This window comes from Ammodytes marinus, assembly GCF_949987685.1.
Source record: "Ammodytes marinus genome assembly, chromosome: 8".
NCBI lineage: Eukaryota > Metazoa > Chordata > Actinopteri > Uranoscopiformes > Ammodytidae > Ammodytes > Ammodytes marinus.
The window spans coordinates 7,245,168-7,257,324 of NC_137212.1; the positions used below are offsets into that span (position 1 = coordinate 7,245,168).

The window sequence follows — 12,157 nt, forward strand, 5'->3', positions numbered from 1 at the left end:
CATTTGAGCCATCTGGTGTAAACTGAACCTCATAAAGGAGCCGAGATTAGTCATGTGTGTAGTATTGGTGCATGTCTTTATGTTGTTTATTAAAATGTGGAAAGCTGGTGTTCAGACCCAGGCTGGAGCCCACTTCAGAAACCTAATGAAATACTGAAAAGGCCTGTAAGATCTCAAAGCATCCACAGAAAATGTTGCCTACTTTTGCAACAAAAACAATTTGAGGACAGCATTTATAAATCCTTTGCAGCGCTCCGTAACCCAAAATTGCACATTGGTCAATAATAATTCAAGGCAGACATTTTAGCTGACTGATAACATTACCAACTGCTCTGTTGAATTTCATGACCGTGAGGCAACATGCAAAGTACCTGTGGTAAATGGAATTGAGACATCTTTTACTTCATTATTTACACCTGTAATTCTTCATGTGAAAAAACAGCCTTCAGTGCACTCAGCTGATCCCAATCAACTCGTAAACTCAGGAATGATGACTTGACTGCAAGTAGTTCAAGTATAAAACCTCTTCTGTTAGCTCTTGTCAGCAGCCAGAACAAGTTGAAGCACAGAGCTGTGTTGAGAAATTAAAAGAAAAACGATTTGCAAAGTATTCCTCACTAATCTAGTAAATTGTTTGCCAATTGTCCAAATTTAATTGGAGTTAAATGTCATGACTTTCACAATTAAACTAGGTATCGTCATTGGATTTTCCCTGAGTGGAGGATTAGCATTTAACTTTTTTTTTTGGCAACTTCAATGTCAAATGCACCATTTGTTTAGGGCCTGACCATCTAATTTTAGAATAAGATGTCCAGCTTCAAGGATACACCTTCGAGGGCCGGTCAACCCAGTCAATAGGGAAATTAAGAGCCACACTTTTACATAATCCCCCCTGACACACTCACACACACACACACTCACACACACACACACACACACACACACACACACACACACACACACACACACACACACACACACACACACACACACACACACACACACACACACACACACACACACACACACACATGCTCTGCTCCATCCACACCTACTGTATAGTGTGAATTCAGTGCAAGTGTTAATCCAGTCAAATGATTTGTGGATTTGGCACGCTAAGAAGCGCTGTTAGGTGTTAAAAGAGAGTGGCACATACCAGCCACTTAAGCCCTCAGGAAGACAGACGTTGCTTTAAACTGCAGCCAACACAAAGAGAGAGACCAACGACATGTCAAATACCATTTTAGACCATATATATTTCATATATTTAAGACCACATATTTCATATCGTATACCTGTCTTCAGATCCATTGGAAGAATATCATCTTGAAAAATGGATTGACGCCGCCAGATTCATAAGATTGCCTTCACCATGAAAAAGTAAAAACATCAATATAATCCACTGTGGATTGAAGCAAAAGGTAACAAAGAGTTCCCGGGCAATAAAAAAAAATTAAAGGAGTAATATATTGAATGTCATATTAAATTACCACTGTAAAACTGGTTATGAATTGATATCAGACAAACAACCATTCATGCACAACAATGTTCACACTGTCTGCGGATGAGTCATCTAAACTTTTCTTTCTGGCAACACATTGTGTGGAGGATTTCTGAGTCACCGATGTCTTGTTTGTACAAATGACAAACTATTAAATCATTAATCATTCTTTTTATACTCAGACAAAGTGAGAACTTAAGCCCCCACACCGAGTCTCTATCAAGTTACGGACCTCTTAGATATCATAGCTTGAGACATCATTTGAGGCTAGTCAAGCAAGGTCGAATAATACACACATCTGAATTAACAAAAGGGATTAAACCAGTTTCATCAGCTTAGTCCACTTCTTGAACTCCTTTAATAAACTCAACTTGTATTCTTAAATTTCCTCAGTTGAACTGTCTGACCTATTTTATCTGCCCTTCACAAAGCCCGCACACCGCTGAGCAGAACGTATTAATACTTTAACACTCACCATTTTTCAATCTATTTCCCTTTTGCCTTCTTTTACACCTGGCTCTAACTTTTTGTCACACACACACACACACACACACACACACACACACACACACACACACACACACACACACACACACAGCCTTTTAGTATCATTCAGATGAATCAAAGGGCGCTGTATTTCCAAATGCATGCTTGTAAGGCATCAGACCTTGAAGATATCAGGAAGAAAAATAATGAGAGACGTAACAGCTTAGCCTGCTAGGACCTGTAGCGTGTCAGTGTAATATTTTTCTTCTCTACCCAGTCTCCCTTCATGTCTGTAAGAATGATTGACAGATATTACCCATTTTCTGAGATTTAAAAGTATAGTGCCCTACCGTCCTGACCCCCATGTCAGTCACTCTTAGTGCCATTTACGGTAGCAGGAGACATGGGAAAAATCAGTGGAAAGCTTCTGCATATGCACTCTCTCTCTTTCTCTGTATATCACAAAGCATACCTGCACACTAACATCAATACACAGTTCACCCATCAACAATCAATAAATCATACGGATGACAGAACGATAATAGGTTTACCTGCCAACCTCAATCCAAACTATCCGTCATTCAGGATAAGATCTATGATCTGTGGCCAATGAAAATTGACATTAAGGCCTGGGAGTGAATGACTGGATGGCATCCAGGGCAGTGTCAACCTGCTGCAACCTGAAAACAGTTTGAGGTTAACGGTGTGTGAGAAACAGACATGGGGAAGATTACTATAGCAGCGTGGCATCTCTAGTGTCATCCATCGGTCCTCTACAATGATCCAGACTTAAATATGTCTGTTATATGTAAGAACCAATCACAAACACAATTTTACTGAACATATCAGGAGTTTTTAGCATTGGAACTCAGCTTTGAGAGCGCCATGCAATTCACCTCCTGTTGCAGGCCTAAGTTCTGCATTTGAATAGTGATTTGATGGCTTAGCGTAGGAAAAAAAAACTCTGGTCAATTTATTTTGTCCATTACACTGGTCTATGACCGATTGATTAAAAATAAATGACATTCTCAGCTTCAGCTGTACTTTGTCTGTAATGCTCATTAAACAACTGTTAGCAGGTTAACACACTCAAAGACAGTGAATAAGAAGTGAACCTTATACCCGCCAAACAGGCATGTAGAATTTAGCTCAAAGCACCACTGTGACTAAGGCTATGGACTGTCTAGTCTAGAGTTGTCTAGTTGTTTTATTTTTTCTTGTTTTCTTTAGTTCTCTACTGTTTTTTCTCACTTGTGATTATATGACAGTGATGGCAGCGCCCCAAGCTGGCCAAAACAAACAAAAACTAACAGTTATTTCAGAAAAAAACAATTACAGGCTTAGAGCTGGTTTGGATAATATGGGTGTGTTCAGGTGAGATGGATGATTCAGCACTCCTCTTTCACACAGAGGCTGATGCTAAAGTGCCTTTCAGCAAGACACTTAATCCCTGATTGCTTCACTGTGTCGGCATTATGGACTGTGTGGATAAGGAAGGCTGTGAAGTTGATCAGCTTTCAGGGTTAAATGAGTCCTAAACACCTCATCCAAATTTAGACTATAGTGCCACACCACTGCCGCCTCCGTATAAATTCCATCAGCAGTCATTTATATTCAAGGATCTTTTTATACACCCAGAGGCCTTTGAAAACAATGGACTTTTCACTTTCACTACAGTGAGAGTAACTGAGAGATGTGGAGCAGCCACAGGGTAACAGAGGCAACAGATCCAATGTTGGTCCATCCAGTTTATTCTGGATGGAGTGTTTACTTACTGCTGAGAGGGGACAAAGTGTGTTTCTTCTTAGGTAGAAGTTATTTAGTATAGAGATGTATCTGTTCATGAAGCAAGAACTTGTTTAGGTTGAATCAAAACAGTGCAATTGGGTCCCTTTCCTGATAAATAGACCCAGACTTACAAACAAATGCTGCCCAGTGCAAGGCATGCATTTTCAGGTTTGTTATACTGCAGGTGTGCTGCCTGGGTGATCCTCAAACACACAAGGCTCTCAATAACTACTAAAGCCTCTAGTCATATATTTTCATTGCCGAAACAGCAATACAATCATGCGGAGCTGCGACATGTACACAGTCCGTAATCTGATATGAGATGTGTCTCAACACTGGGGAAGATACGAGCGCCAATATTATTCCAAAAGCACAAAACTCATAACCTTTGGACCAGGTTGTAATAACCAGAGCTTTGATTTAATCTGAGCTGGCACAGTGGATGGGTATCATTCAGCTGACAAACATCAGCAACTTGTTGAAACAGCATCCTGCCAATCACCTGTCTCGCTCCATTCTCCCTGTCACCCTGTCATGACCTCCGAATAGTTTTTCTAAGGGGAGAGAAATCTGACTGGGGTTTTTGAACAGGTTTTCAGAAAGGTGGAGGAGGAGAAAAAGAGAGAGGGTTGTTTTTTCTAATACTTTGGGACTCACCCTGGAGACCCATTAAAAAAACATGAAAAAGTTCATATTGCATAATTGATGACCTTAAAAGACATCTTTACAACAGAGTATATAGGTGGAACTACAACATCAAGATAAGGAAAGGGACCACAGTCTTTCTCCTTCGTGCTCTCTCTCTTTCTCTATCTCTCTCTTTCTCTCTCGCAATTTGCATTCAATGATGTCTTTATTTCCCATCATCCCCTGGCAGTTTACTGTGCCAACCGAAGTGATCGGTGCCAACTCCCTGACCATGCCAATCCAATCACAGTAATCTCTTGAAGGGCCACAGGCCAAAGAGCTGCAGCTGTGTTACATAAATATATGTATCTATATAGTATATGGTTACACATAAGGCAGCTGGCTTCAAAGTGTGATAAACCCATTATAGCACCCAAGATGCTCTGATGGTAAATTACACTGCAAACATAAAAACAATTCAACTATTTAGCAGAACTAAGTATTTATTTTATGTGAAGAAAGCTATTTTTTTAAAATTATTATATAGCAAACTGTACTGTGCTATTTTACAACTAATTTAATTTATTTGGTCCCGGAAATTCGACCATTACACACTATATAAAAGACGAAGGACAATATTTATTTGAAAAGAGTTTATTACTGAAGATTAATGACACAACAGAGCAGCAGGACACGGTGTACTACAGCAGGTTCATGATAACTTTTCACATGAGAGTCATTTGGTTTAGTCGTAATGAAATTAGCCCGGTCGTTTTCAGAGCGTGCGGTAAGAGAAACCAGAGTAGTGTGGCTAAATGGTTGTTTCTGCATCCTGCTGTTCCTGCATGCTGCTACATTACACTACAACACAGTTAGAATTATTCAAAAAAGAGCTGTTATACCTCAATAAAGTCGACCAATTTCATTGTATATATTGATGATGCTGCACAGCTCACGTCATGGAACGCCAAGGAAACCTGTACTAGGGGTAAATCAGAAAGTACATTTTTCGCTCAGATCTCATATACAAATATGTACAGTATATTGAGATTCTCTCTGCAAAGATTTATCAACATTTGAACTTGCTATTCACAGGTAGAGAGCATTTCACAGAGCAGGGACTTTACACCAAATCATAAATGTTTATCTTCACTCCCCAGATGTTTCAAAGGGGCTGTAAACACGCTTTTATTTTACGTTTGACAAAGTTTATAAGTAGATACAATCTGTGGAAGTTTCGATTTGCAAATTGCCATCAACAGCCTGCTGTGATCTTATCCCAGGCTGTGAAAACAATAACAATAAAATTGTGTGCATCCATTTTCTTAGATCCACTTATCTGCATGTGTGTGTGTGTGTGTGTATGTTTTGCCGGTTTGTTTGTGTACCTAGCAGAGGGCTGTGAAAGATTGACGGGTTGGCTCCAATCCAAAGTCTCATCTCATTTGGGTATAACGTTTAAATAGAAATTAAATAACAGCACATTTGTTTGACGGATTATGTTTTTTTTTAAAAGCCTCCCGCTAGCTAACATGGCATCTGGGCTCGCTGCCCAGAAAACTTCCACACTCCGGCTCTTAATGGTATTCCTCGGCATTCCTTTATAAATAAAATGACTCTGGTGATGAAGGGAGAGGCATTTATATGGGAATGTCGCTATTTTCAAAGGACTCTGTGGGACATAACCATAATAAAAGTATATGTGGGAGAAACGTCAAGTCACCCACTGACAGAACAAAAATTGTTTTGGATTTCATGAAATCAGTATTCCGGTTGTCTGTCCTGTTCCATTTGGGGAGTTTGAGACTCAACCGAGTGCTGGGATGACTTGATAAATCCTGATTAATATGAATTACATTCAAATTCACATGTTTGAGTCTGGGCTCAGTTCTCTTGACAATCCATCTCTTGTCTTCCCTAGATACAGCGAAGAGCTCACCACACAATAATCAGACTCAGAAAATGCTCTAAATATAAAGTCCTTTGTTGGATATCTCAAATACTGTATAATTTCATATCTGTCAGAGACCAAACAGTAGTCAACACCACTGTGATATGTCAGTGTGTTTGCATGACAATAAGATGTGGAATTATTCATTGTTCAGATTCTTTTTGTTGTTGCTGTTATTTTTAACAGAGCTTCCTCTCGGTGGCATTGACAGTTTACAAGTGGAATTGAAGTTGAAAAGGAAGCGTTTCTCCCTGTAGTGCTCACTGTACACCTTGATATTAAAAATAGTCTCATCTTTCCCAAAACGAACAAGACTTCACAAGATATTATATGTCTAGGAATGACAACCAACCACTGACAGGATGCAGTTTCTCTGGAGAGATATCAGCTGTTAGGTTGAGTCATATTGAGCAAGCTTTACATAGTTAAAAGGCTCAGCTTCCTTGCCTCAGAAAAAAACAAAAAACAAAACATACCCTGCTTGCATGAACAAAAGAGCGTGTTTGTGTGATAAAAGAAAAGTGCCGGATGTGCCCTCAGTCTTCCCAGGCTCACAGGCCAAACTGTCAAATTTCTCATTATGCTGCATGGCCATCCGTAAACGCTCTGAAGTGTCAAATAATTGGTCGTTTTGCCTGTGGAGAAAGCGCCTCAATGTCCGTTTCCAGCCTTTGTTGAGCTCTCTGCGCTGAGCTCTCTGCGCTGAGATCTCTTCAACATTAATGGCTCCTCACGCTGTAAGTACACAGCTGCTCCAGTGGAGGCCTTCAGCTTGAACTATAGCGGTCATGGATCTTATTCTCTGCGGGGGTGGACTGGGGCTAACACCATGTAAAGGTGAAACCAAACCAAACATCCCTTAACGCCAGTCTGCTCTGTTCTATATTAATCTCTATTTACACATCAAGCCATTGTTATCTATAGAAATTCTTCATATAAATATATAATATATATATTTGTATTTACATCTCTCTTCAAAAAAAAAAAGTCAGTAGTGCTGTGCGATCCTATCCTATCAAGAGTTAAATGCAGATACACAAACACATGTATAGAGGTCAGTACAGGTAACGTAACAATGCAAAACAATGTGCACCTGCGGCTGGGATGAGCACCACAAACCAGGGCCTCACAGAACACTAGAAAACAATCCAAATGGTTGACCTTACGAAATCAACTCCAAAATACTCCCACAAGTCACCACAAGTCAATGTGTGGTTGACTTTCAGTCTTTTTCTGTCCATTTACTGTAGCTGAGGGGTTGGATCAGCGGTGCTCCCATGGCGACAGCAGTAGGAGCAGTAGGGTCACCAGGGTCAGAGGTTGAAGGGACACTGTGCTGCGTGCTGAGCCTCGAACAGGCACCTGATGATGGGGAACATGAGGTATGATATTATGTAAGAGTGGACAGGGCAGCACAATGTTAATACCAGAAGGATTGAGCAATAGAGAATGGATGTGAGTGTGGTTTATAAGCCATGACTTACCTTTGCAGCTGGGAGGAGACGAGGAGGGGCAGGGCTACGAGGAGGAGGAGGAGCCATGTCTTTGTTAGCTGGACTACGACCGCTAGACGTATCTCCTGTTTCATCCCCTGAGGAAGACAGAAGCAAAAATATGGTACAGTTAGATATACAGTAAATGAGAGTATAGCATTAGGTCTGTAACCTCCTGGGTCTTTTTTTTTCTCGCATTTTTCAAGCTTTATTAGATAGTACATAGTTGAAATGGGGAGACAGAGAGAGAGAGGGGGATGACCTGCAGTAAAGGTCTACGGGTCGGATTCGAACCCGCGACCACTGCAACGAAGGCCGGAGCCAATATGGTCCGTGCTCTATCCACTACGCCACCGGAGCGCCCTGACTCCTGGGGCTTTTTTGATATTATTTGCAAATATTAAAGTGGAGGAAAAAATACATAAAGACAACTTTAGATTGTCCTGGACAGGCACGGTAGCCATATTCTTATTTCCATTGTGGTCCATGATGTCACACAAGTAGAAACAGCAAGACGGCACAAGTCCAAGAGGCCACACATCATCAACAACCAAAAAATTGCATTCATTCTATACAATCAAGAAACCATAAAACAGCCTTTATTCTATACAATCCAGCCCTATAAACAGACAAGGGTGGAACAGCAACTTGATATATATATATACTGTATATACAGTCAACCTTTATTCATCTTTCAAATGATCAAGCAACTAAGTTTTCAGACTCTTTTTAAAACTAAATTATTTATGATTTTTATAATGCGAGGGTAACTTATTCCAGTTGACTGCTTCGCAAAACTTAAGAGAACATTCACCAAAGTTGGGTTTACAACCTGGGTAAACACAGGTCAGCTATGCGTGCTCATGAGAATCACCTCTGGAAATGGTCCAGTAAAGGTCCTCAGGTGAACTACAGGTATGTGTGGGTTTGATCAAGTTTGCATTACTGTCAATTACTGCTACTACATTCTGCAGCTTGTAAAGGATCTTATAATATCCCGTTATCTCACAATCATATAATACATAGTGTTTCCTTTGTTTTGATTTAATGTCACTTGACTAATCTTTATAAATTCTAACTAATTTTTTATGAGGTGCGGTATATTTCATCTTCTATTGCTCTCTTTAATTATCTTTAATTGGCTTGTGGAAAGCTTTGAAAAGCCTGGTTTCTCAGTTGTCTAAGTTGTCTACCAAAACAAATCCAAAATAAAATAGCTATTGTATGACATGATATTAATCTTGAACATGGGGAAATATATGATATACAGTATATCAATCTAGTAAGGAATTTGAGTATCTGTGAAGATGAATCATATGAATAAAACAAGTTCAGGCCTTTGCAATCATTTTGAGAAATCTGGTCTAAAACAACCCCCATAAATTGCGTAAAGTCCATAAATTACCAGGTCTGAGTCAAGATTTGCTGAAGTCATTTATGGTTCTGTTTTTAGTATCATGATTGCACAAAATCTTGCATTAGTTATGGCAGTTTTGTTTTGTTGTTTTTTCAGAATTTAAAGATTTATGAAATTCACCCGACCCACCCACAGCTTTGCACAAATATGAATACTGTTACCTTCCACACAAAGACACACACACGCACAAACACACACACACACACACACACACACACACACACACACACACACACACACACACACACACACACACACACACACACAGATGTGCCAGATTTGCTTAATTTATGGGCATATGGCCGGATTTCACTAGCTGCTTCAACGCTTTCTTATGCATGTTTGTAGGCGTGTGTGTGTGTGTGTGCGTGCGTGTGTGTTTGTGTGTGTGTGTTGGCAGTACTCCAGTATCACAGAAGGAACTCAGGTAAATGACTGGATTAGGACAGGAGGGAGACAGACTGCGCTGCCGGCTAAACGCACACACACACACACACACACACACACACACACACCTGCTTGGGCAGAAATCCGATTCTGTCTCTTACAATACACATTGTCCTGCAGTACAATAGACAAAGAGCTTCTTTCAGTCGCTGAGGAATGAGGGGAGTTGTTCATGTTCACACACTCACACAAATATTATATCTCATAATAACACAGACACAAAGGCAGCAGGAGAACACACCCCAACAAATACACAGGTACATGTGAGTGTGCGCATACACACACAAAACAGCAGTTAGAGTTCTAACACAGACATCTGTATGAGGGGCATGTGATGTTATTTTGGTTTGTTTTCATGATTCAGATGATTTACTCACAGCTGAATGTTTAGGAATCTGTCCCAAATATTTGCGTGTGTGTGTGTGTGTGTATGTGTGTGGTCTATTTTGCATCCATCTGTTCCCATCAGAACTGAATCTGGTGTGAACCTGTCCCGTAAGAGACAGGACCGCATCGTACTATTGTTGCTTTTTCTCTCATAACAAGTGTCATATTCACGTTTAGCACAATATCTGTTACTTTTTACAGTATTGTTCTGGACAAAAAGTATGTCATTTGCGTTCATGTGTTTGCTGATGATACTCAAGTATCACTTTGAATCCACGTCTTTCTTGTTGCAAAGTATTGTATTAATGATTTGAATACTTCCTTCACTGAATGAATTGAAGGCCTAGAAACACTGTCACTGGAGTTACAAAAATGAAAAGGGAGCAATGAATGACGATTTCCATCATTGAATAACCTGCTTATTATTTTTCCATTCAAACAATTAAATGTCTAGACAACAAAGTAATTAAAACACCAAATTTCTCTTGTCTGATCAGCTGTCCCAAACAATTATAAGTAAAGTTGCATTTGTTTGGCATTTTTTTATTAATTAGCCTTGAGTGTCTTAAATCAGTATCACTCCAACTGAAACTTGAAATGCTGATTTGCGTGTGCATTTCTGTTTGTGTGTATGTGTGTGTGTGTGTATGTGTATGTGTGTGTGTGTGTGTGTGTGTGTATGTGTGTGTGTGTGTGTGTGTGTGTGTGTGTGTGTGTGTGTGTGTGTGTGTGTGTGTCACACTGAAGTAGGTGGCATCATGCAGTCTCCTCCCATTTGCCCTTCGGTCTGTTTGTCTCTTAGCAACGATAAAGAACGTGTCACATATGTCCGATTGGCTAAAAATGAGTGCACACACACATACACACACTCTATTTTCCTCAGTCACACACACAAACACACTTACACACACACACACACAAAGATGAGTGATGAACAATGCCACTGGCCATACTCATGAGGTAGTTTAACCTTTACTTCGATGAGTGATGAGTGTGTGTGTGTGTGTTTGTGTGTGTGCGTGCGTGCGTGCGCATGTGCGTGCGCGTGTGTGTGTGTGTGTGATAATATAAATGCAGGAGTGACATTTGAGGGATCCCGTCAATGAGATGCAGTGGTAGATTGTAGTGTCCAGTTTCAGGCTTCTTGTCCAGAATACAAACATCGTACACTTCCATTCAGTTTGCATTCCCACAGGAGCTTAACCGACCGTTCACAAGGAAGGACAGACATGGTCTCCATGTATAGAACTGTCACATGTCTGAGGAGCAGAACGTACATACTGTACTGTACATACACAACACACACGCCCTTCCTATTCAAGCAATCACGTGTCTTCTTTACCACACTTGAAACTAGTAATTTGACGTTTAATTTAGACACTTTTCATAAAAACTAAGATATAAATGGAATTGGATTCTTGAGAAGCGTTCGCCCTGGGGTGACAGTAAGGGTCCCACAAGCAGGTGGAGCGGGGCCATAAATCACAGCTGAGGTGACCCAAAGGGAACAGACTGGCTGCCAAGCGCTTAGTACATCTATGTCTCTCACACACACACACACACACACACACACACACACACACACACACAATGAGACGTCCCATATAATGCAGTTGCAAAAGTAAAAATAGTAAATGTTAATTCTGAATGATTTTTTCTTAGGTGAATGTTTTATTAAGTTGGCTATTAGGTCGACTGTTTAATCAAACAACAGAACTAGATATCAAGAAGCAGCACGTGACGTTCATTTGTTCAATTTATAAATAGTCACATTTACAGTAAGCCAGTGTAATGAGACGTGAACCTGTTATTGACTTAATGCAGTGTTATGTTTTGGATGATGTTACTGGATTACAGAAGCAAATCATTCTAACTCCAAATGAACAAATCTTGTGCCTTTAATATTGTAAAGTTCAGACTTTAGCTCTATTTCTGATCTGTAACAAAGACCCTTTCCAAGGCTTCCACTCCAGACAAATTCCCAAACCTCAGCATTACAGTGAAACCAAATCCGACTGACAACACAGCATCTTCCCTAATAACAGCCGACAGTATGTGTG

At 40.2% G+C, this 12,157-nt stretch overlaps 1 protein-coding gene across 1 annotated transcript in view; it reads right to left on the reverse strand.

The window, feature by feature from the left end:
- Positions 1-7,616: 7,616 nt before the first annotated feature.
- The window catches only part of LOC307253966 (glypican-5-like), a gene marked incomplete at both ends in the record, with an annotated part of 50,008 nt that continues 45,467 nt past the window's right edge, over positions 7,617-12,157 (reverse strand). The window contains 2 exons of the mRNA XM_080032189.1: positions 7,617-7,715; positions 7,838-7,944. Coding sequence (XP_079888315.1) covers positions 7,617-7,715; positions 7,838-7,944 — 206 coding nt within the window. The remainder of the gene's footprint in view (positions 7,716-7,837; positions 7,945-12,157) is intronic.